Consider the following 26,497-nt stretch of genomic DNA (forward strand, 5'->3'; position numbering starts at 1 on the left):
TTTCATTTTGTTTTTATTTGCATTTTTCCATCTTTCTTTTTTTTTTTTTTGGGGGGGGATTACTTTGGTATTTTGGCTCTTCTTTTCGCAGTCTGAAGAGCGGAGGTAAAGAATTTATTTCTATTCGTTACAGACATTTGATGTTGGGAATACCAATTTTACTTTAAAAGAGTTTGAATGACAAAACAGATGAATGCTACTTTCAATTTTTTAAAGTAAGGTCACCAACAAAATAAAAAGTAGAGAAAATTATTTTTTTCAATAACATTGCACTTAAATAAGAAATACTTTTTAAGCCATTATAAGAATTATCATATAAATTGTAATTATTTTCATTGTTATTAGAATTATCACATATTATCTAATTATCTTATCTATTGCTCAGCAGATTAAGTCATTCTCAAAAATGCAATGTTAAGACACAAAACATGTTCATGGCCTAGTGCATCAGGGTTGTTAATTCCTACATTGTGATTTGTTGGAAATGGGTTACTAGTATTAAGTCTGAAACTTCTCTTTACAGAGGTAATTTAAAAAAAAAAATTAAAGAAGTACAATAACGGCTCATGGTTGGAGTTACCACATTATCAACATGAAACTTAACTGTATCACCTTTTGACTATTTGTATGTGTGTCCTTATGTCTGGATGGAGGCATACGTGTACGTATATGAAAGCAAAGCACTCAGGCATGCCCACTAATACACAGTTGTGGATTCACGTCCGATTTGATTTTTTAATATGATACTGTCAGGTTTTGAGAAACCTTGGAAGGTCAGCCAGCAAGTGAAGAGTTTGTTCGCAAAAACCGATAAGTCCATATTTGCCAAATGGAGATATTTGAGTCAAGAAAAATGAAGAGAATAATAAGAAAATGTTTGCTTCTTTTGACCATAACTTCAAAAATGTGCCTTTATATGTAGTGACCAATATATCATTTAAAAGGTATTATTTTGTACATTATGACAGAGACCGTACTTCAAAATCTTCAAAAATGGACTTATCGGTTTTTTGCGAACAAACTCTTCAAGTGTCATGAAAAAAAAAAAAATTGAAGATAATGTGCCCTCAAAGTGCTACTTTAAAGGGCCATTCCAGATGACTTTCATAATTTCACATCATGTAGTACATATACTGACAGCTTCATGTATAGATTTGTGGAATTCATTGTGGTCCTTGAGCACAGAAAGCAATACTCTGAAAAACCTTGCAACAAATTACACAGAACAATGTTGATGACATAGGAGGCTCACCTTTCAGAAATTAGGCTGTGTAATTCCATTATAGTACAATACTGCTTGCTTAACTAGTTCACCTGTGTAGAATATATGCATGCCTTTTAAGTTCTTTGCTCTGCTTCCTTGAGCCCCAACTCATGCATTCTTATAGTGAGGCTGCTATGTCACCATCCTTTTTCATTGCAGTTTGTTATAAATTTTGATAACATTCTTACTTCTCATTCCAATCACTATAAATTCTGAAACTGTACTCAGTAATCAGTATATATCTAATTTAAAGTTGTTCAAATGTTAAAGTCTGAAAATCATCTAGAAGCATCCTTTAATTAACCTGCCCATATCCATGTACAGTGTACAACAGATGACTTTTGCCATCATTCGGAAATAAACATAACGTTCTAACTGCAGGAATCATAAAGTCTTTGTTACTTGTGTGCATACAGGAGTGTGTATGTGTATGCATGGATGTGTATGGCCCAACTGCATGTGTAGGCCTACATGTATTACAGAAGTATCCCTGTACTGTATGTACAATTACAATGTATCAACCGAAATACACTGATGAATGTCATCTTTGCATGAGCAAAATGAATTCCTTCACAATTTTGGAGAAGTTTAAGGTCACTCAATTGCAATTCAAACCCTGAAGATAATTTTGGAGAAGTTTGCTCCCCTGCCATTCATCAATTGTTTTATAATGACCTCTCATAACACATACCCGAAGTGTGACAACACATGTACCATGCACTAACACTGACCTCAAAACACCAAGTACACGTGTATGTACATTGTGCAATCTGCTGGAAGAGAGGAATAATGTGCACCGAGACTGATTTACACCAGTCACAAAGTGTGAAACAAAACTTTTATGCCAAGCATTGATTTAGCTACACTTGCATTATGATCGGTTGATATGGGCAAATGATACACTTCCCAAAATGTTATTTGCAATGATATACATTGTGCACATGTCTTGGGCAATGGGCTTGAACAGCTAGTGAACATATACAAGTATGAACATATACATGTACGTTGTAAACTGCATTACACTGAAGATGGGTCAAACTTTCGGGTACTAGTTTCTAGGCCATCAGTTTTTGGAAAAAGACAAGAATATCATTCCCCTCCCCCCACCAGAAACCCCCTCCCCCCCCCAACAAAAAAAAAAAAAAACCCAAAAAACCAAACAACAAAAAAACAAACAAAACAAACCCAAAAACCACACAAAACACAAAAACAAACACACAAAACAAAAACAAACACCCCCACACACACACACTCACACACAAACACATGCACAACTGACAGATCAAAATGAGGACCAAGGCACATTCAATTAGAACAAGTCATAACAGTATTTTTATTCTATTTTCACTAAACATGCATGATTCATATAGAAAAAAAAAAAGAAACACAATACACTCTCCGGTTGTGGATCTGGAAAAATACATGTACTGGATATGACACACACGACTAAAAAAACGTGACAAGCAAATGAATGATGCTAGTTCCTGTTGCTGGTTTATACACAATCAAATGCACTTTGACAAAACCAGAAATCTAAAAAAATAACTTGCCTATATCAGATCATCAATGACAAAACTTGTGCTTTGCCAGCATCCCGCAAAAACCTTGCGTTGTCAGCCGACAGCCATTTTACTTCTGCTACCGCATATGTTTTAACTGTGATTTTAGAACACACAACGTGTAATTTGGAGAAGAGAACAGAAAAGGGCCCTAGGAGCAAAGAATAGACACAGCATGAGCACATCTTACAGGTAAGGAAATGCGAGTAAAAACTGATTGTGCATCACTGAAAACCTTCCCAAATGTTCTGAGTATTCCAAGAGGGACGCTCTAACCCCCCCCCCCCCCCCCAGTAATTATCAGTTGATAATACATGTACACAAACAAAACAGATGACATGCAAATGAATGATGCTAGTTCGTGTTGCTGGTTTATACACAATCAAATACACTTTGACAAAACCATAAATTAAAAAAAAAATAACTTGCCCATATCAGATCATCAATGACAAAACTTGTGCTTTGCCAGCATCCCGCAAAAACCTTGCGTTGTCAGCTGACAGCCAAAACACATCACTTTCACGCGAAAAATAATGGATTTTTTTTTTTTTTCCCTTTTGTGGTTCTTGTGTCGCGATATTTGTGATGATGAAAGCGACTCCCAAGCACAAAAAAATAAAAAACATCCCAAACCCTCATTAAAACCCTGAACAAATATGGATGCACACTTTGGAGGTAAGGTGTGAAAAGTGATCTGACCATAAACACTCATTTGATCTCTGGCATCTGCCTGTGATGTCTCTGAATGGAGGTAACTACAGAAGTCATCCCTTCATTTGCCATAGGTGACCTAGGTGACAGGAGCTGTAGATGCAACGTGCATACTACAATATGTCGACATCCAAAAACCAGTCTTCATTCAACGCGAGAAAGACTTCAAAACAGGCCGATGGCACCCCTGAACCAGACATTTTTCTTTGTTCATTATCCCCATTTCTCCTGGCAGACGATGACAAGCCATTTACTTGGTGGCATTTCCGCTTGTCACTGTGTGCACGTTTCATGTAGCATTCTCCCCCTTACCCCCCTTCCCCAATCTTGCATATAACATCATGAGAAAAAAACAAACATATCAAAAAGGACCTTCAATACTAGACGAGATTGAGATATCTATCATAAACGTGCATTGTAATGTTCTGGAGTAAAGAGAGTCAGTTTCATTAATTTTCGGTGTGCAATGGCAACCACTCACGCGGCAGGTCTGAGCTCGGTTACAGTGGCACATTGTGGTCATGGATAAGAGTAGGATGCAGAGAAGCCTGATAGCAGGCATATTGAGATTAAGCGTTCATCTGTCATGATTGGTGAACAGTTGGAGTGGGTCTGACCCTGAAAACAGTCTGACTATATGAAGGCTACAAGTCGATGCACAAAAACTGTCAAGTAGTCTATCCATGAAAAAAGAAGTAGGTTTTTGCTTGCTTGCTTTTTACAGAGAGGAAATCACATAACACAGAAGAGCTGAAAGCTCAAGTCAATATGATTTTTTTTTTAGTGCAAATTAGGTATATCTTTAATGTGAGTGCTTTTGATGCAAGAAACAGTCCGATGGTATGATATAAGAGCTGTTAGCTCAATACGTATGACATGCGGAAGATGAAGTGTAAGCCAACGAGATTGGCAGTGCTCTCAAAGTTTCCTTGTGAATGAGTTTACTGTCGCAACAATTGGAAAACTGTCCAACATTCCTGACTTTTCCGCAACATTCTCTTTCACGCCCCTTTTATTTACACACACGCTCAGATAGCTGCCAGCACAAACTCTGACTTTGTCTGTTTGTTTGTTTCTCACAAGTTCAGACTGCTCTTGTAAGTCTGCGGCCTACATTGCTAACAATTGCTCACCGGAAAATATTTCAAGTTTCACAAAGTCAGGTGCAGTTTCAGGGACAAGTATACATGATCCCTTTTAATGAGTTTCTCTGATTAATACTCATCTTGTACGATGGAAGTTTTGTCTTTGGCTAAAAGAACACATGCTATAATTAAATATCGAAGGTAAAAGTTTCCTAGTCAGATTCTAAAATGTTGCACTGCTCCTGAATATATATATGTCTGCTTCACTTTCCAATTTGGCGATGATCTTACATGAATAAAAGAAAGAAAGAAAGAAAAGAGATTATTCACTGAATATAATATATAGATGAGTGTAGTCGTCACCCCACGTTGAATCGGTACAAAAATGACCTACGGACATCTACTTGCTGCAATGTGATGGAGAGTGTGTAACGGATGCGGTGGTGGTGATGATGATGTGGTGGTCGTGTCCAGCCAGCCTAGAAACCATGGAGCTTGATCTGGTCCTCCTTGCAGAGCTTGACACGGCAGAGGAGCTTGCAGACGTTGTTGCGCTGGTCTCCCTGGAGCTGGATCACGCGACCGTACTCTGAGTGCTCCACAACTGTACCATTGCATGCGAATTCCTGGAGGGCCAGAGAGGGGGATTGGGAGGAATTAATGGCAGCCGTGAGGAAAGGAAGCATGGCCATGGGGGCGAGGGGAAAAGTAGGCATGGGAAGTTATCATATGTGACTGTGCATCATAAAACCAACAAAAAGTCGCACCCCTTGATTTTTACGTCAGGACTCAAAAAAGGTGAAACAGGTTGACCAAATCAATTTTGAGTTTTCCATATTTTTTGAAAGAGCTATTCTTCTTCCACCTTATTGCTGAGTTTGGGATCATAATGAATGGAGAAAGTGGGTTTTCAGCAGTTTTTCTACACCCATTTTTTTTTTTTTTTTTTTTTTAGAGTAGTGTGACCAGGTATGTCTTAACCCTAGAAAGGCTGGGGGGGGGGGGGGGGGTTGAATCAGCCCCCCTCGACATTTTTCGCGACTACTCCGCCATGCGAAATTTTTTGACCGCGCCGCTCGCTGACTTTTTACTTTCAAGTCTCGCGCATCTTTTGACACCATTTTCGCGAAATCGTGCATACCATTACGACGCTGCAGAACGTTTTATACATGCCTGTCAGACCGAAAATGGCTCAAAAACGTGATTTTGTGTATAAAGTCTATGCAAATGGAGTTTTCTCTTCTTATTCATAAAGATATGATTATTTTCACTTTCATAGGCTGAAACTAATTAATTTTAGCATAATTATGCTTGAAATAGGTTCTGTCATAAATTTTGCTTTAAAAAAATGATAAAACAAAAGGTCGAAAAAACAAAGAAATACATAAGAAATTCATAAAACAATAAAATACATAAGAAATTGATTGTGATACCAATTTTTTTTTTAGTACATTGTTAGGAATGCTACAACGAATGTTTTCACCAAAAATTAGGATTCTAGAAGCTTTAATTTCTGATTTAGAGCAAAATGTATGATTTTATGCATATATAGCATAATTAATTATTATGAAGAAAATTTCCATTTCTTTTGGTATAGCTTGGTAGATTACGCCACAGGTAATGCACGTGCCAAATTTCATGCGATTGCGCGATCGACGGCCGAGATCTCGGGGGGGGGGGGGGGGGGGGGGGGGGGGGTTGAATCAACCCCTCCCCGGCCACAGAACACCCAAAAAAGCCCGGCCTGGTTAGGGTTAAGCCTGCTGCACACTATACTATCCCACCGGTCATACGACCTTAAGACAAGAAGTGTGACGTCACCAGTCTTGCCAGTTTCCAGTCGCACAACTGGGTCTTAGTGCCAGTCGTAGAGATTTGACATGTTGAATTTCCACGAACGGTCGTGGGCTTTCAGCCAATCAAGATACAGTAAAATGCAAGCGCACGTACATTGTAGTGCGCACTGTGTGCGCTTTAATACTCGTTGGAAAAATGTACTAAAGACAGAACAGTCGTAAGCCTACTCTAAGGTCAGGTTGTATAGTGTGCGTTGGCAGGTCGTACGACTGGGTCTTATGGTCTGAAGGTCGTATAGTCGCTAGTCATATAGTGTGTGGCGGGCTTTAAATGTTCAACATCAATTTTCAATCACTTATCTAATTAAAAATTATCAATTCACGGAGGTTGCCACGGTGTTCTAAATCTCATTCTCTCCCCTCCTCGCACACAAGGGTAACTCGGTACTTTTTACTAAACCTGTAACTTCAATGCCCTTGTACTCAAAAGCAATATTCTTGCATGTGAAGTTTTCCTTCATATCTTTAGGTGGGTTAGAAAGATCCAGTTTAATGAGGTACAAATCAAAGACGCTTAAATGAAAAGACAGGAAAATGCGCGCTAATCCTGTACAAAACAAATGGACAGAGCGCGGTCCTCAAGCATATTACGCACATCACTCGAGACGCGCTATCTTTGAAGTTGTTGTGCTTGTTTACCAAGTGTCTTTGATTGTTTTTAGATCATGTTGTTGCCAAATTTTTACCTCCACGAAATAATATTTATTACTTTAGAATCTCGTTCTTCAAATAATCCCCTTAATTGAAAAAAAGCTACAACAATAATATTTAAATCTTTTTACGATAATAAAAATACCACTACCTTTGGAAATTAATGATGTTTCTAGGTGTACTGAGTTTGTACTCAGCTCTCTTTTTTATCGTCATGTAGGGTAGCCATTTTGTTTTGTTCCCATTTTTATCACACGCCTTCCTATCTTCTTGTTAAACTATCTTTGGTACAAATCAGGGCAATCTAAAACTGAAAATCTCCTTTCTAAGAATTGCACCAAAAAAAAAAAAAAAAAAAAAAAAATCATCCTTCTTCTGGTGACTCTCTCTTGGTTTTGTGCGGCAAAGCCACGAACTCCCTCTGACTTACCTTCTTACATGCCTTGACAATTTTTTTGAAGTCGTAGTCGTCGCTCAGTCCCTGGATAGTGGTCAGCGTTTTCCTGCCGTTTCTTTGCTGTATCCTACGGGAAGAGAAAGACAATTACTGGATGAGCATCACAAATGTGACTTATCAAATCCTCCATGTATAGTTTATGCAGACATTGCAGAAGTGTTCAAAAATATGTACTAAAGCATAATGAACTACTTCTTTTTGATAGTCATGGATCATGTAACATGTTATCGTCATATCAGGATTACATAATGTACTTCACATGTGTGCCAGTAAGTACTGGAAGTTTCACACCAAAATTAGCTGATTTAAAAAGCACAGAGCACCACTCTTTCTGAATACAATTGTACAGCAGTGAGCACATCAGTCAGACACTTACATAGACCAATCAAATTTTATTCTAGATTTCACAGATTGGCCATCACAGTATGCATTCAAACTTCTTTGAAAAGGGCTCTGATAATTACACATCATCGCTGGGGTGACAAGACCTCGGCTTATTTCTCAATTTTGGTGAAAATGACTTTTATGGATTAATGGTTAGATAATCAGTTAAGTGATGTCCTGTCCAAACCCTAGCTGTCGTATCGCCAAAATGGAGCCGCCACGGCATGTCAATGGAAAGGCTATCCCATTTGTAGCAGAAATTTAGCAGAAATAGCAGAAATTTATGTTAATCAATGGCCTTTTCAGTCGGAGTCTCCACGAGGTCTCACTGAGGTTTGCCTCTCACTGGTAGCAGGACTCTTGGTTTGAGTGATGACCCTCTGCTTGCTTTGCTTGCTATAGTGAGAGGGTCTCTGACAATGCTAGTGTTGTACTTACCGTATGTGAACGTAAGTATTTGGGCCTGCCTCCCCTTCAGCAAACGCATCTATAGAAAGAAAGGTGGATGGAGTGTTGAGATTCATTAGCATTTCATTACTAAGCATATTCACCATCATGTTTATCATTGAAATTCCAAAGACACATGGTAACACATACATTTTGTACATCACATGAACTGATCTTTATTTTATCGAAATGTTTTATGCAGGTACTTGTATTTCCCTTTGAAATTTATAGTGATATGGTCTACAAGTCTCAACTCTTGAATGTCACACATTACAACTTTGCTAATCACACAGTACTTCGTTTGGGGTTGCTCAGAGGACGTGGGTTTTTAAGGTTACATGCCATTGGAACATGTGTACTACACTTGTACTACATGATTTACATCATAAATACAAAATAGCCATGCGGCTTCATTCTTTTTTTTTTTCAGAAATAAACTAAAAATGCTTTTCCTTCCTTGGCTTGATTGTAAACGTATGTGTTCTTAGGTAAATACACCAGTAATTAATATAGTGCATGTAGATCTGCTCTGGTAATATGCATGCAATTATACATCACTACATGTAAGCTCAGTTGAAAATACTCTTGATGTGCAGTCTGTACTGCATTGGCACACCATAGTATAGACCCATGTATGTTTTACCTACACTTCATGGTACACCGAGGTGTCTAAAAATACAACAGGATAGCATAGTGGACTGTCACAATTCCAATAAAGACAAAATGTTAAGGCTGTACATTATGCATTGCCAGTAACACCTTAAACTTTGCCAAAAAAATTGAAGACTAACAGTAACAACATTGTCTGTCATGAGCCTTTATCATCATGCTGAGGATCTTACGCCTAGTATTGACCGATTCTGTGACGCGCTATGTGTATTTTTGGCATGGGCAGCGCCATTACTCGGTGTCTTAGCCGACCCCCCCTTCCCACTCCCCACCCCTCTCCCTACATTAGCACACGCGCAGAATGAAAAACTGCTTTAGCAAATGGGCGTCTCGTACTGAGTGCGCGAACCTTTGTTACAAGTGCGTGATAAACATGTTGCCCGGGGTGGGGGAGAGCAGGGGGGGTCGGCTCAGACACCCACTATGGCTGCGCCCAGTGCCATGAAATGTCTACTGCCCTCAACGAACCCGAATCGGTCAATAGATGGGTGTCCAACATATCGACACCCTAACCACACCGTGTAGAAAATATTTTTCTTTCGATAGATTCTACTCAGACTCTGTAATAATAGATATAGACACAGTCTATCTCACATCACAATTTGCCTGAAATTTTACTCACATGTAAAGAAAATACTCTGAATTCACAAGCGCGCATTGAAAATGCGATTTGCTGTACACACTCCAAGAAAACTGCTTCGAACGCGTGGGTTGTTACTTTGACACACTCACTTGTGCCGTATTTTGAAACCAACACCCCTACAGGCGGCCCTACCCTCTATTGACAATACGTGTGAAATGCACGTAGTGGGTCGTAGGGCCTAGTATCGTCTAAGACTAATGCACTTGTCAATGTAATGACGCACCCCACTACCCCCGGACATGGGTGCGTCATGGTCATTTTTTGACTGACCACACGGGGTTTTTGACGCACCCCCACAGTCACTTTTTGACGGACCACACGGGGTTTTTGACGAACACCACAGTCACTTTTTTGACGGACAACACGGGGTTTTTGACGAACACCTAGGTCACTTTCTTGACGGACATCCTCGGTACATTTGACGCACCCCGTAAATACTGAAAGGATTTTTGCATACGCTTTATTCACGCAATTTCATTTTCTTTCTGTTCGTAAACACAATTTGTCAAAGTTTCGGCAAGTTTCCCTTACCCTGGCCCTGTAAGCACCGTACTGTCATTCACCGTACATCACTCTGCTGCTACGATATTCCGAATGTATGTGCATGCAATCCATAGTCACCTGGCCATGACTTGTCTGCAGATGCGCTATATGTGCGCGGCCATTTCTAGTCTGGTTGAATGCAACACATGGACGATGTACGTTCGATGAGGAATAACGAGCACGCTGCTCACTTGCGAATTGCACAGCCATGACAGCGTTAGAGCGAGCGAGTCGCGCACCACTAACACTCGACTTGCCTAGCCTGCTATTATACTGCAGGTACGCGCAGTACGCACCACGCAACGGTATACCAAAGATCGTATACGGAATTCCGTAAACGATCTTTGATTTTACTATTTAGTACTGTGAGGTTGAAATCGTTATATCGCTAAACAGTCCGTCTGGCTTGAGATTGAGTATGCGTGATTTCATGAGTTTGTTGGAAAGAAAATGTGAGGAGAAAGGGTGGCTTTTAAATCATTTGCTTGCCAGATTCGGGCAAGCATTTTTCCCTCTTAGGCCTACTCCAAAACGCTTCCCGACTTTGATTTTCACTTGCCGCGGGAAAGCGCTCACTGTAAATTCACTCGCGGTACGTACGTGTATCCGGTACTGGTAGCGTGCAAAAATGCGTGCAGTTTTCCATAGCCAAGTGCATACCATGACGCACCCCTCGGTTCAGAATAATGCGTGTTATTTTCCATAGCCAAGTGACGTACCATGACGCACCCCTCGGTCAAAAATTTGACGACAATGATGGGATTTTGACGCACCTCTCGGTCAAAAATTTGACGGACATAGCTGGTAAAATGACGCACACCTGGGTCACAAATTTGACGGACCAAACGAGGAAATGACGCACCCATGTCCGGGGGTAGTGGGGTGAGTCATTACATTGACAAGTGCATAGACTCCTAATGCTTTTCCTATGTGCATTTATAATCTACGGTAAAATTTAATTGTTTTGCTGTTGATCTTGTTGAAGTTACTATCAGGTTTTTCTGTAATGATAATATTTGGACATCTTCAAATCCCTAGTGTCAGGTAGTGAAGAATGCAAAACCACTGGATGCGTGTAACCGTACCGTAGACGCCGTAGTCGCATGTGTAAAAGCAGGGAGGTGGGAAGAGACACCTCCCTGGTGAAAATTCGTTCTTTACGCGCAATGCTACAATGGAAGGGTAGAACATTCTACAGGGTATACAGCGTCGATGTGCTGGACACTACTGTTTAATTCACTGGCACTTTTTAACCATGTTAACTGACTGTGGCTGTGCACAAGTTATGACGTGTAACAGGATGTTAGAACAGGGTGTAGACCCTATTTAGGGCAATTTACTCAAAATCAGAGCGCTCGCCTTGTGCACTGTGGGTCCAAAGAATGCATGCTGTATTTATACAGGTAGGGAGACAGTATATACATGTAGCGCAGTGTTTTAATAAATGAACTGATATCCTAAATTCCTAAACCGCCATGTTATTCATTCATTCGTCAATCGAAAGCAGTGAGTGTGCGGAAGTACCTACGCAACAACACAACAGTACAGAAAGCATATTACAGTACTTTAGTATGTACCGTATACATTACAGTTGGTAGCATTTGCAGTAGGACCTACGTACATTGCATCATCAGCAAGGAACGAATAAGGTTGTAGATATGCGATCATAGATACTGATTTCATGATACATACCATGCGTACGTAGCATAGGATTTTCGGACATGCAGTCGTTTAAAGTGCTACTATTCGCAGTAGAAAATCTGACTCAGGATTGAGTGACAGCCGTTAGATTATCGTCGATTTCGGAGGATTTGCAGTTCAGTTGCAGGCAGTCTAGTATGCTTTTATACCAATGGTACGCGCACGCTGCGTACGTACGTATAATGTACGTACGTGCTGGTTGGTAGCTCTATGTATATTAAAACATGTAATATGTCCGTACGTTCCCCGTGCGGTACGTTCATTCCAATGCTGCGCAATAGCATTGCAATGTAATGAACGACACAATACAGAAAGATGACGTACTTGTATTGTTATGTGTGCAGCGCGGAAATACGTCAATATCTAATTCTTCCGGAGGTCATGTTTAATTCTCTCCTTGGGCCATAAGGCCATTCCACCGATTATTGTGGTGAATATGCAGTACAGTTGGTATCATCGATATCATGCACCTACTACACATGAACATACGTCGTTCGTTAATTAATTCAGACACAGACTCTGTCAAAAGCGTCACAAAAACATTGTAAACATGCGTTCCTGCTTTGATTTCATCATGACCGCCAAAAAGCAGCCAAGACGGCATTTTGAGAAATAATAATGATAAAAAACCTCTATGCGCAGATGATTTGAAAAAAAAAAAATCTGGTTTGAAATGGCTGCAAATGCCCCAAAACGAAGGGGTCCTATTGAGAGGTGGGTCTCACCCTGTTATTAGGACCAATTTGTTTTAATTTGTTTTGGGATATCTCAGCCATTTCAAAAGAGATTTCCATCAAATGAACTTTTAATCCCTCTTAGAATTGTATGCTCTTTTATTATAAACATAACTAGGGCCTATACTCGGGCCTAGTGGTTTCTTATTGAGTATCTGAATATAAGAACGACCCAAGTCCATGGAAGACCATTTCGAGTAAACTTAAAAAACTTCATATCTTTTTTATTTGTCCAATAATATTCTATTTAACTGAGATGGGAAGGCAACATTGTATATACAAATTAGAACATAATATATGACAATTTAAATTTACATTAATTGTGGAGAGGCCATTTTGTGTGATGGACTTGGGTCGTTCTTTGAATCATAGTCATGATATTCTGCTATAGAGATGAGAGAAGGATGAGAGAGGGCGCTATGATATGAATGTAAGAATGACCCAAGTCCTTCATTCTTATCATTCACTTAAGATTTAACTCATTCATTTCAGGCATTTCCGGGGGTAATTAGGATTTATCATTTATACACAAGATGAGTCAAATTGAGTCAAACTGAATTTGGCCAAAAATTGGACTTCAAGGGTCGTTCTTATATTCAGGTCTTCAATTATCTCACAAAAAGCCGAAACCTGAATCCCCATCTCAACCAGAATGTAAATATACCATCCCTTTTACTGAAAGGTTTTAACGAAAATAGCTTGGCTGAGAAATTATTTCTATAATTATACACTTATTGACTATGTAAGTTTTGTATGAAAGTTAGAGTGAGTTTTGAGCCATGCATTTATAAGTGCGCGCACATTTATTAAGACGAATTAAAATGGTCACTTTTTAGAAGCTACAAACATCAGTATTGGCGGGTCGGGAACATTATGTTTCTGGTGAATGTTTAAGCGCTTAAGTTTGAGTTACTATGCTTAAACATAATGGTCATAACATTGAATGGTATAATAGGGCCTAGTATATTTCGTTCAATAAGCATGATAAGCTGAATGAATACAGTTTACGGAAGGTTGAACAAAGCTATTTCTCCTAATTGTGCTCACCCAACAGTAACAAGAAATAAACAAACAAAAAACAAACAAACATGAAAGTATCAGGTTAGGAGTGAGGGGTCAAACAATAGATGATAAGACAACAGCAGACATAACAGAAAACGTCAGGACTCCGTATTGAAATGGGACAGTTTCACGAGAAGCGATTTGACAGCTGTGCGCAGTAGGCAGACTGGGATTTGTGGACTCTCTATCATGAAATAATTACTTACTGTCTGACCTTCATGTACAATAATCTGTTGATCTTGACCTCTGGCCAAGGATCGGCGAGTGGCCTTTGGACCTCTGTCCACAAAGGAAACATTTCCCTTTATAGTTATTCCTTATTCTACGCCAAGTACCATTATATTATAAAATATGTGTGTATCCTATTATGTATAGGCTCTATTTATTCATTTATTTATTTATGCTTTATTCATTTACCTATTTATTCATTTTTATTTACTTATTTATTTATCAAGTTATATGCCTTTAGGCCTACTTACTTTACTTGATTGATTAATTCATTTATTATTTTAATCTATTTTTCTATTTCATTTATTTACTTGCCTATTTTTTTTTATTTTTTTTTACGCAAGGTAGGGAGTATTAATTTGACGTATACCTCTTCCTGCTTGACTTTGGGCAAGAAGAATACTTTGCTATTTCCCTAAATCTTTTTTCTTCTTACATTACCGTAAAGCTATAGGAATCGATAGTACTCTTGTGCCGTCCTTTCAGATCTGGCAGAATAAGTGATATTTGTAAATGTTTTCATGACATGAATAACACTATAGATGACGTCATCATCTCATCTAATCTCCTTACAACCTTGTGAATATTGTTATTTCATGAAACCTCGTGAATTCTTTTTATTACGTAACTTTGTTGCCGCATATATGAATAACATTCTAGGGAAATCTCTCCCATTCTTTGTTTTTTTTTTTTACTCCTGTGACCAAAAAGAAATATAGTAGAGGCCTACCTTTATAAACGTGAGAGAACTTGCATCTTGATAATAATGTGGATTCACAGTATTTGTGTGCGTGTGTGTGTGTGTGTGTGTGTGTGTGTGTGTGTGTGCGTACGTAGAGTGCGAATATGGCTGAATTCCAACCCAAGGTTATTATGATTGCTCATTATGGACATATCCAAATCCGGTTGCGCTGACGCAATATAACAGCAACCGGTTACCGGCAACTGTCGACGAGGCAGACTCACTGGTATGATCGTAGTCGGACAGTAGTATTGTCTCAGTGTACAGCGCGCCCTCTATCGTTCATGACTTGTGCAATTATCATTCCGCGACTTACTACTTAGTACCCACCCCGTTGACTACGACATTCGTGTCTACATGATGTTGCTGGCATTTTCTTGAAGCCCTCCGGTCACAAAATGTGTATATTCAATGAATCTCCCAGCCCTGCTACTGAAACATGAAGAGGTGCTAAAATAATCAAAGGGGGGCGAGGAGTTCTAAAATTTCTTGCGAGATATTTATAGTTCATGAGGGTAACTTCCAAAAACACAAACTGGATTTACCAATCACTATTTAGTCAAATCTACAGCGACTTGAACATACCCTTGGCATTTAAATTCTTGAAAAAAGAAGAAAACTAGAATTATAAAAAACAAACACAAACATAATATTCTGGCGTGGAAGACCGGCAGGGCAGCTTCAACCTGACCCCATCCCACCCTTGAAAATTTCAAGATTGCGTTAATAAGTTTGTTATTTTTTTTTTCATTTAACTTATTTTTTATTTATGACATTGTTAGATAAGTTACGTTTCTGACATAATGTGCATAACTACAGATCAACAACAACGATAGTAACAAAATCTTGAACTTTCTTTCTCTAACACGCACTGCATTCCCTAACTTTCTGAACACACGTAAATGAGTCACACATTACTAGTATCGATTTTCAATAATATACTTCTCAAGTAAAGATACATCACAATAACAACTAAAAACATAAAAAAGATTGACACACTAGCTGAGCGTATAAACAGACAGGTGAACAAATGTTCAGAGTTGCAGAAATATTGGGATACCAAAGCAATATAAAAGATGCGGGATAAGTGCTAATATCAAATATAATACATACCCATTTTATAGTTCGTCTAACAGGAGCTGCAGTAAACTGTGTGAATGAATATGAAGACTATGATGCCAACCTGAGTATAAGTTGTGGCCAATGGTCATGAATTACTTTACAAACTCTTCTCATTCTTTGCATTCGGTTTTAGAGTCACAAAATAATGCACCTGTAATTTGTGAATGGCACAACGGCAGTCTGTCTGCATGAAGAACTCCAGCTCAGGTAAAACAAAACGAGACAAAACCTTGAAAATGTTATAGGCTTCAAGTAAAGCAGGTTGGTAAATTGCTTGACAAAGACATTGAACCTGTCATGTATCAAAAAGTGTTTTTTTTTCTTTTTGTTGATTTTGGACACCCGTCTCTATCAACATGGGAAATCAAGTTACGGGAAATGAATGAATTGTACAGAATGTTCGTGTGACCCAGATGCATTCCGGATGGAGGACCGTTGACGTTTGTATATATAGTATCATACTGCCCTCTCCGGCAATATTTCACCATTCATAGCAGCACCTGCCTTCTTCACTGATCTCCATGGTCCACTCCAGACCTCCGAAGTTTGCCAGACACGCATTATTTTTCCATACTAAATGGTTGAGGACAGAATTTAGGGTGTATTGCACAGTAATGACAAACAGGAAAAAAAAAAAAAGAAACGCAAACAAAACAGACAAAAGCCTGTACCTTTGTAGGAGTGCAGAAAGGAGTGATTTTTGTTGATATATTGAATATAGTATGAAGTTTGAATTAATGGTATGTCGAGGTGAGGTCGACGTTACTAGGGTCAAACTGCATATCACATTGATGTGATCGTTATAATCGTTTTGCATGACAAGCAGATCACCTAATGAAAACGGCTACATTGTAAGCGCTGACAAGTAGAGTTGGCAGCACAAGTTGTAGTAGAACCAGTACATGGTAGTATTGCTGCGAGCTACCATTACCACTACAATCACAACTTCTGCCGCTGTTATTCATACCATGCTTACTACTTCGGCTTTTAACGCTTACACTTCTAATGGTAATGCGCAATCTTTAGAGTAGAAAAGAAAAAAATAAGGACTAGTTAAATTAACAGTCAATGATCAAAGTTTTTGTGTCTAGTAATGAAGTCCAAAATAAAAATTGTGGTCATCGTAGTATTACTAGGAGACGCTGTTTTACTATAGTATTACTAGGAGTGGCAGTAGAATGAATAATGATAGCACCAGGAATACAAGAATTAAATAGCACTTTTCGGAGGATTACTAGATATCTATATGGCAATCTTGAATATGTCGTTGAATAATGTCGTTGAAGGGAATAGTCATGAAGGGTTGCCAGAAGCGATCTCTTGCCCGAGAACAATCCTCAAACACGCCCCCTACGGCAGTGAATGTACATCTTTCGGAACCGTTCACCTCGCACATCTCTGAAGGAAATATGCAGAAGAGTTTGCTAGCACACTGGTTAAGTGCTACTTTTAAACATTTTAAAGTAAGTTCATTATCAGACAAAAACAAAATGAAACCTTTCCTATGATGCTCAACTTGTCACATTACAAGAAATATTGTTGAAGTTATGATTAAAAATATCCAACTTTTTTGTTATAATTTTCTTCTTTTTTTAACCAGCTTTATTCGCAAATATATCTAATCAACAAAAATGGCGTTACAGCGTTTTGCGATCTAGCTCTTTAATCGTACTATTCTAGAGATCAGTGGTTCACCTTCTTCTCTCATTTAAATTCACATCACGACGTGCCAAGCCCGTGATGATCCTTTGCCACAAAATAATAATTAAGATAATAAAAGCCCCCTAAGTGATACAGTGATAGCAATTAAAAATGATGATGATAATGATGATGACGATAATGATACTGATAATCAAATCATCTTAAAAATGATTATGTAAATAGTCCAATCTTCAGAATCGGCGTTGGTCTGGATCCTACGGTGACCTGCCTACTGCCATTACAAGGGTCTACTCTAGCTCTAGTAGGTTACAATCATTACATCTCGGTAAAGAAGAACAAGAATGAATACTTTATACATGGTCGTATAACATTGCCCAGGGCTCGAACTTAGGACCCAATGCCTCATTGACTGTACACCAGTGTTCCTGTGCGTTAATGGCAATTTCGTTGCTTACTAGCAAAGATAACTTAGAACACACATCATGCACAGTATCTGTATAGATTTGCGGGTGCAGATCTATAAACATTTTCCTGGATTCCGAACAATATGGAATCAATTTAGGGAAAATTATGCGACTCCCCAACTAAACTCCCATAATTTTCCCCCTCCTTAATCGCGGAATGATTGTATTTGTCGAATTCATTTCTTTTCTCTCCGCGTGTATTTATCGTCGTTATCTCTTCATTTTTGAGGACCCGCGCTGCGCGGTTGATAATCTTTTACGTCGAGCTGAATCATTTCGGCAGAAAGAATCCCCCATTCATACTCAGCTGGCGGCGCTTCTTTGATATCATTCTCTGACAATGAAAAGAAATTAGATACGCGATCAAGAGTCTGTCGAAAGGCGAGACCGGATTATACCGCGTTTAGAAAGGCGCCGCAGCTTTAACTGCCACACTTTATCGCATCCGCTGTGATTATGGTGTTTCGCATTGACTTCTTGCTTTCCTTTTCAACAAGCTCATCATCATAATCATTATCATTATCATTATCATCATCATCATCATTCATCATCATCTCTTTCTTACGTTTTCATTTCCTTCTCCCTTTACTATATTTTCGATGCATAAGTGGTTACCTGTGACCATTTATAAACAAAACAGAACTATTACAAAATATTGATGTACACATAGGCGTATATTGGCATATTGATAGGGCCTATCAGTAAACAGTTTGGGCCAAAAGTGTACCCAGTAAACTTTACATCTGGAAGGAAAACAATTTTCTTCTAATTTTTACAACTTGTCTCATTTCTGTCAGCTTATATTTTCATGAGAATCATTTATACAAGTTGTATCTCTGCTTAAAGGTACTGTTTACCATTGGGAGCAGTGATTTAAAAAATGTTCGAGATATCACATTTGACGCATATGTGTAGGTCAGATAAAACATCCTGCTATAGAAAATTTTTGCAATAATGCCTAAGATGTAAGGAGATATCACTATTTTTCTCACTAAACCATATAACTGTAGACGGATCTAGAAACATTTCTATCATAACCATCGTCACACTGGTATATTTAACAATCCTTAACATTGATTATACTGATTAACCTTTTTTTTTTATACTGGTTGTTTATATCCCTAACTCACATTTTAGAGCTATTTTGAAGCACTAAAGCTGAGTTTTTGTTTCATCTGCAAAAGGTAAACAATGCCATTAATGTAGGCCTATATACATAGCTTATAATCTATCAAAATCACTCAGAGGCATATGACAATGATGTGTATGTTTCATAAAATTTGATATTTGCAGAAAATGGGAGGGGGGTCACAAGTTTATATGCAACTACAAACATTCTAAAACTTGGTGTTACTGCCTCTGTTTTCCTTCACTGCCCAAAGTCGCAATGGGCATCTGCGTATCAGCTTCTTGTAGACATCTTCTGGAATTCCACGCCATTCTTCCTGACAATGTCATGCCGTCATACGTCATACAGCCCATGAGTTCGACACAAAGTAAACAAGGCCCACGAGGCCGTGGGCCTTGTTTGCCCATTGTCCAACTCATGGGCTGTATGACTCGTGGCCTGTATGACTCATGGATCCTTTTCCAATGTCGAACTCGTGGGTTGTATGACTCGGGGGATGCCCCCGTTTTACAAAGGGTTCACACCCTCTTCTTGACTCTTCTGTCACTTTTCTATACTCTAGTTTTGGTAAATGTTCTGGCCATTGTCATGCTGGTTCCAAGTTGAGCTGTTAAGGGTGTCGTGTGAGATTATTAGGCAATCGCGTTTTTATGCACGGTGCCATCAAACTTCTGCAGTGAGCCAGTACCACATAATACGCCAGAGCAGTTCTATATTTTTCAGTGTCAGTGTCGTGTAAAACAATGAAAAAAAAAATTACAGAGTATTATGGCTTTTTAAATGATCTTGTGTGAAAAATTAAATTTAATCATCTTTGGAAGATTTGTGAGAATATTCAGTGATGTTTCATGAACAAAGAGGAATGATTATCGGTCTTCGTGATTCATTACAATATTCTGTCATCTCAATGATGCATCATTATGTTTCGTGAAGTGAAGTGATGATGTCATCCTATCATAACTTGCCATAATTTGTATATCAAATTTTAAAATGTCCATTTTTTTTTTTACTCAAACACAATTACGCCACAGTCTCTAATACGGATATATCCAATTGATCATTATTCTGAAGTTTTCAACCTGGAATAACATCACGTTTTACACTTCAATAAGAGAAACAATGAATTTTCGTCACTTTCTTTTTTTGTGCACATGATCAATGGAAAATTGTGAGGTGATGACATCATTACCTCACTCATTTGCGCATTCTTATCAACTGTACGAGAACTGTGTTTTGCAGAAATGAGCGAAACTTCACAATTTCATAACTTCCCTATATAGTTTCATTCATTTTTTTTTCTCATTTTACTGTTGTACTCGCAAGATTTTGCTTTTTCTTATCAGATTTCCTCTTAGAATTAGAATTCCTCTTTAACTACAACATTTTGTCCTGTAAACAGTACAAGATGTACCGCTCTTTTTTTTTCATTTGAAATGTTAGCCATGGCTGAGTAGACATGTTCTCTTGATCTACTCCGTTCTCAATCCTTATGTACTGCATGTGTTTGTGCTGTGCGTTTGGGGATGTAATACATGTATGTATGTATGTGTTCGAGCGATGGTGTTCAGTTCCTTTACTTGTCTTCATGCCGGTCTTGTAAAGTACAGGATTTTGTTTGAAGGGCAACTTATAATACAAAGCACGAGATACTTTCAAGGTTATTTGGCTGTTCTTCTAAACACCAATATGACCTACTTTTGTGTTTCATTTTGCTGAAGAAATGGCCTCAATTTTCCTCAATCAATCAATCACAAACAGTCTGAATATGGCTGGTTGAATTATCTCGCACCACACTGTTGCCGTTGTCGATTAACAACTTTCTCCCTTCGGCAGAAGTGGCCCTTGATTGAATTCAAAGACATTTTCAAAGACTCGAGTACAGTTTAAAATCATCTATTCAGACACACACCTTGAAGTAGGGGGATGAAAAAGATGTCACTGAAAGAAAGATCCAACCGCTGTTTCCCGCCACAAGCTTGAATTGGTTGGAAGAGGCGGCTGTTTGTCTGCCAATCGATTGCACCTATAGCCCTGTTGAAGACGTGTTTTGCCGACGGTTAAGGCCATGATTGTAATCGTCAGGTGTAATTTTCGCCGATCGATGGACGCGGACGTGACGAGATCCTCAACGATATTTTCTTCAATCAGTCAATCGATCGCAGAAGTCGTTCATATATACAGGCTTGCACGTGCAAGATTCCTTTATGTGTGTTTGTGTGTCTGTGTTTCTATGTGTTTCATCGCGGCTTCCTTCCCCCAAAGAGATTATTTACATCTGAATAGTCATGTACTAAGAAACTGGCAATAAACGAATTGAAACGACAGAGGATAATCAGGAAAACGTCTGAAAATCAATTCATTAAAAAAACAACTCTTATGTGTACATTTTTCTTCTTACAGTACTTTTGAAGAAAAACGACAAAGACTTTGACACAAATATCAGCTGAGAGTTCTTGAAAATACACAGAGTAAAAAACAACAACAACAACTTATGACTGGGATTTATAGAGATGAACTTTGCCTTCTTTCCTTGCCAGTGATTCCCTCCTTATTTTTTTTTTGTTTTGTTTCATCTTGTTCTCTCTCATTACTCACAAAGTGTCACAAGAGAAAGTGTGTCACATTCGTTGTTTGCAGACGTAATTTGTGATGATAATAAATGAACGATGAAGACGAATAAATTACATTCAAAACTAGATATTGCGGGAGAGATTTTTGACGAATTCTCTGTTAAAGGGATGGCATATTTTGGTTGTGGTGCGAATGAAAGGTGAGACCCACCTTTTATTAGGATCACCTTGTTTTGGGATATCTCAGCTACTTCAAAACCAATATTCATCAAATCACTTACACTAAGAAAGATCATACAATTTTAAGAGGTATTCAAAGTTTATTTGATGAATATCCCATTTAAAATGGCCGAGACGATAAACAAAGTGGTCGTAATAAAAGACGGGACCCACCTTTTATTAGGACAACAACCGAAACTAAGTCATCCCTTGTATTAAACAAATTCAAAGTGAGTTACATGTCACCAAAAGCATCCCACATAACACATAGGCCTACACATCTGGAGCTTAGGTCACTACCTTATATATAGTAAACGCTAGAATTACCAAATCTAATGTTTCCGCAATCTATTGCTTACTTAACAGTCTTTAGCGCATTATTGGAACCATAACATTCCTGCAGAAAAAGGCACCTGTATGCTTATCTTTCTTAATACGAAGACGATATCCACTGGAAATATTTCTATTTTCATCACTTTTTATCTGAAGACTACATAAACTACACACCGTAATACAAGTCAGCAAACTGATTAAGGTGTAAAGATTGATGGATTATTATCAGAAAAAAAAATAATCATTTTAAATTGTTAGGAGTAGTATGTAAAACGAGAAATTTTCGCGTGCATTTTAATTTCGCGAATTTCGCGAGCGCCAAAATTCGCGAAATTAAAATGCACGCGAAAGTTTTTGTCTACACTATATACATTGAACACCAGTGGCAATTCGCGAAAATTTCATGCCACGAAAAGGGCTGTCGGCTCCAATTCGCGAAAATTTCATGCCGCGAATATATCATGTTTTACAGTATTCATAATCAACTGAACTAGAATCAAGATGTGGATAACACATCTTCACCATTATATTAGTAGAATAGGAGTATTGTATAGAGCAAAACATTTGTTGCTTCACAAAAACCCCTCTTAATGCTTTATATCATTATTGCTACCCTTGATATCATTGTGTAATCTCACATGGGGAAATTGTGGTAAATCTACTATAGACAGTATTTCAATTTGTAAAAAAGCAGGCTGCAAGAATTCGTACAAGTTCCTCGCTTCTATAACAAATACTGATCTTTTATACCATCAATCAAAGTTTTTTTTTTTAAAATAAGACGATATTAATGATATCAATGTTTTTCAAACGTCAATATCTTTTCTGTTTGTGCTCTATCTTAACACACACACACACACACACACACACGCATACACACACACAATTTACTACCTCAAGCTTTCAACATTAATCATTGAATACAAACAAACATGCATTCATACAATCTTCTTCTTCTTTCGGCAAAGTACATGTCACCATGGGATGTGTTGTATCCAGCACATAACCGTGATAAAATTCATATGAATAACCCAGGAATCCAATGGGCTCACAAATACTCAAGACACCAGGGACCTTATGTGTTCTCCCTGACCATCTTAAGCAATTCAGAACTTTTTCAAAACATTTTAAAAGGAAATAAAAAGAAATGGTTCAAGATGATAAAAAAAAAATGATAACGAAATCAATAAGAAATTAAAGAAAAAAGAAACAGAAACACATAGTCATGGTAGTTCATTGTAATTCAAAGTGTAAGAACATCCTTACTGATTTTCTTTTTATGTAAAATTAAACCAGAGCCCCATGTCATAAAAGATGTTATAGAATAGCAACTCTCGCTGGAATGGCATCTTCCTATAGCAACAGCCAATCAGGAAGCTGGATTCTTGTTGTTACCTTGACAATTGCCATTCTAGCAGGAGTTGCTATGAAATGGGGCCCCAGGTCATTCGTGGATGCATGCCCCCCACCACCACCCCACCCCCACCACCACCACCCTTTTGCACCTTTCCTCCTTCTCCTGTACGTAAATCCTTGAGAGCAGATTTGAGCCCCCCCCCCCCCCCCCCCTCATTTTCGTATGTAAAGGAACGGGCTGTCATCTCATTACACGTCGTTATGTATACTTATTGTGACTGCATTTTTTTAAAGCAAATGTTCGTATAACTCGCCTTTTTCAAATTCATGAAATTCTTTCGTCGAGGTTTTTTCATTGCAACTGATTGACAAATTATTGACAAATATTTACTTCGATGTAGGGCCATTTGTCAATGAGTTGCAATGAAACCTTTGGTTGAAATGTTATTTTACCAAAACCTGCATACTGTTCCTGTATTTTCTTGCCTATTCGTAGAGTTGAAGAAACAGATTCAATTTGATATATCCAAAAAAGCGATATGCGTAACTCAACTTAAAGTATGAAAAATATAGATTTATTACAATTTTATAGCATGTTTGGAAAACAGAATGAAATGAAAATATAGAGTTTCTGCGAGAGTGTACCTGTTACCCTGAGCATCCGAGGAATTTAACATGAATTAGACTTAAAGAAAGAAACTAGCACTTGAAAAGCAACTATACGGGATAGTAAAGATTTGAAATCAAAACACAATGAAAGGGATACAATAAATATGTTTCATCACTTCTTTTTTTGCCGACAAAGTTGCGGATACTATTTGGTCTTGAATTCCAAGATCTAAAGTCTATTCCTTAATTGTTATTTTGGCTGTATGGGATACGGGGTTTTTTTCTCTCTCTCTTTCTCAGAAGTCACTGGTTGAATGTAAAGTCTGAAATTGCGTTCTCACACCGTTCAAAGAAAAAAAAAAGAGAAAAATATACGAGAACGAAGAGAAAATATATCAAAAAGAAAAAAACATGATTTTTCTTAATTCTTTTTGCCCGAGATCACGGCCTGGCATTCTTGACCTTAGATAGCAGTAAGATCAATGATCACTAAAAATGTGTCAATCTAATCCCTGTACAATTATAGTTTCATATCGTAATCAGTATATCCAGCCGGATCGAAAAGAAGAATAGTGGACAACACAATATCAACAAATAATGTAAGAAGAAATCGATGCCTTTAAAGGTAGGGGATACCTTTTACAGACCTCCCAAAATGCAGCAAAACATTAAATATGAACCTAAGGGGACTTGTTTAGGCCACTGCTGAGAAATTTGGAAGTCAACAGTTATCTACAATTTGAATAATGCACAAAACTCAACTACTCAGTAGTTCTTTGTGTCAGCCACACTTAAGCCTTTTTGTTGCAGCCTTCTGTATTTTTTAATCTATAAACACAAATCTAAAAGTATAAGAGCTGATGTAATAACATATAGAGTGTGTGGCAAGAATGTATATAGAAATTTTTGTAAGTTTTGATGAACTTTCTTCGCAAAATATACATGATGGACACACATGCAGTGCATGGGTCTGCAAAGGTAGCCTAGTAATGTACTGGAATTTACGGTGAGCCCCGAAAAAAATTCAATTCAAAATCTAACGGTCAATAAAAGTGTACTAAATGTTACCCTCCACTTTCAATACTTTATGGGAGTTTCTAAAATGATACTCTCTTCAACATACCATTGTATTTATACAGCTCTTCATTTAAGGCATGCAAATGGGATTCCCTACCTTTAATGCGTGATAGAAAAATGCCTATGAATTAGCAAAATTAAATACTTCGCAGCTGAAAGTGTCTTTTTGAAGATAAGATAAATCAGTACGGAAGGACTTATATTTCATATAGTTAGTTTATGGATTCGCTTGTCAACATGGAATAATGAAATTAATACATGACCAATTCCTTTTATACCACCTTGTTCGTTAATGATACAGACGAAGGCAGAAACGAAAATATAATATGAAACGAATATGTTAAGTACTGGCTGAGAATTTCTTCGGCAAATCTGCATAATTATACTAGATCAAATATGTACCCCCATTCTACAATCGTCAGTTTGGAGGCCAACACCCTTTTTGTTGAAATAAGGGACTTAAAAACTAACTGTGCCACCTGAGGTTTAAACTAAACCGTGTTCTTTTGTGTTAAGATAAATAACGAGTGATTTACAATTACAGCTACTCTTACATATTACCAGATTTACATTTTTTTAAAGTTGTCTTTGACATTTGAAAACTTCGCTTTTGGCAGAAGATGGAATTATTAAAAAACAATTGTCATTTACAAAAATCTAGAGACGTTTTTGCAACAAACAAATTCGTATACCTGGAGTTTATCCGTAAAGGAAATAAAGTTGTCAATTCCGAATACGGAGAATTCTTAGGGATTCGTTTAACAAAAATAAAATAGAGTTCGTTATTCCACAGGTCCGCTGTCCTGGCGGTTCGTTATTCATGAGATTCGTTTCTCAAAAAAAAAAAAATAAATAAAAATGGATGTACAGTTTGATATTCCGAATGTTTGGTTTCCCGAATCTGAAATAGGGCTCGTTAGTCTGAAAATGAAGTAAGGTTCATTGATGTGAAAATGAAATAACGTTTCGTTAATCTAAAATTGAAATAGATCTCATTAATTCGAAAGTGAATAACGTTTCGTTAAATGCGATATCATAATCATTACAGACCTGCTGTTCAATGCAAATTTATGTTTATCTATTTCTTTTCGAATAACTTTTTTTTTTCAATCAATTCAATATTTATTTCCGATTCAATATATAATATACAAAATATATGTGAATATGAGCAAATTGTACAAAAAGTGAGTTTAAAAACAATGGAAACGACAACAGAACAA

General features: G+C 37.8%; 1 protein-coding gene across 1 annotated transcript; it reads right to left on the bottom strand.

Moving 5' to 3' along the window:
• Window positions 1-3,469: 3,469 nt before the first annotated feature.
• On the bottom strand, window positions 3,470-12,124 carry LOC139743920 (eukaryotic translation initiation factor 1-like). The gene is made up of 4 exons (XM_071654390.1): window positions 11,962-12,124; window positions 8,406-8,454; window positions 7,557-7,650; window positions 3,470-5,245 (listed from the first exon to the last, which is right to left on the bottom strand). Exons 1-4 carry the CDS (start codon window positions 11,990-11,992, stop codon window positions 5,099-5,101), a joined length of 321 nt encoding a protein of 106 aa, XP_071510491.1. The 5' UTR covers window positions 11,993-12,124; the 3' UTR covers window positions 3,470-5,098.
• Between the last annotated feature and the right edge of the window lie 14,373 nt (window positions 12,125-26,497).

This window comes from Diadema antillarum, unplaced genomic scaffold (assembly GCF_040938485.1).
Source record: "Diadema antillarum isolate AM-2024a unplaced genomic scaffold, OU_Dant_1.0 seq00001121_RagTag, whole genome shotgun sequence".
Taxonomy (NCBI): domain Eukaryota; kingdom Metazoa; phylum Echinodermata; class Echinoidea; order Diadematoida; family Diadematidae; genus Diadema; species Diadema antillarum.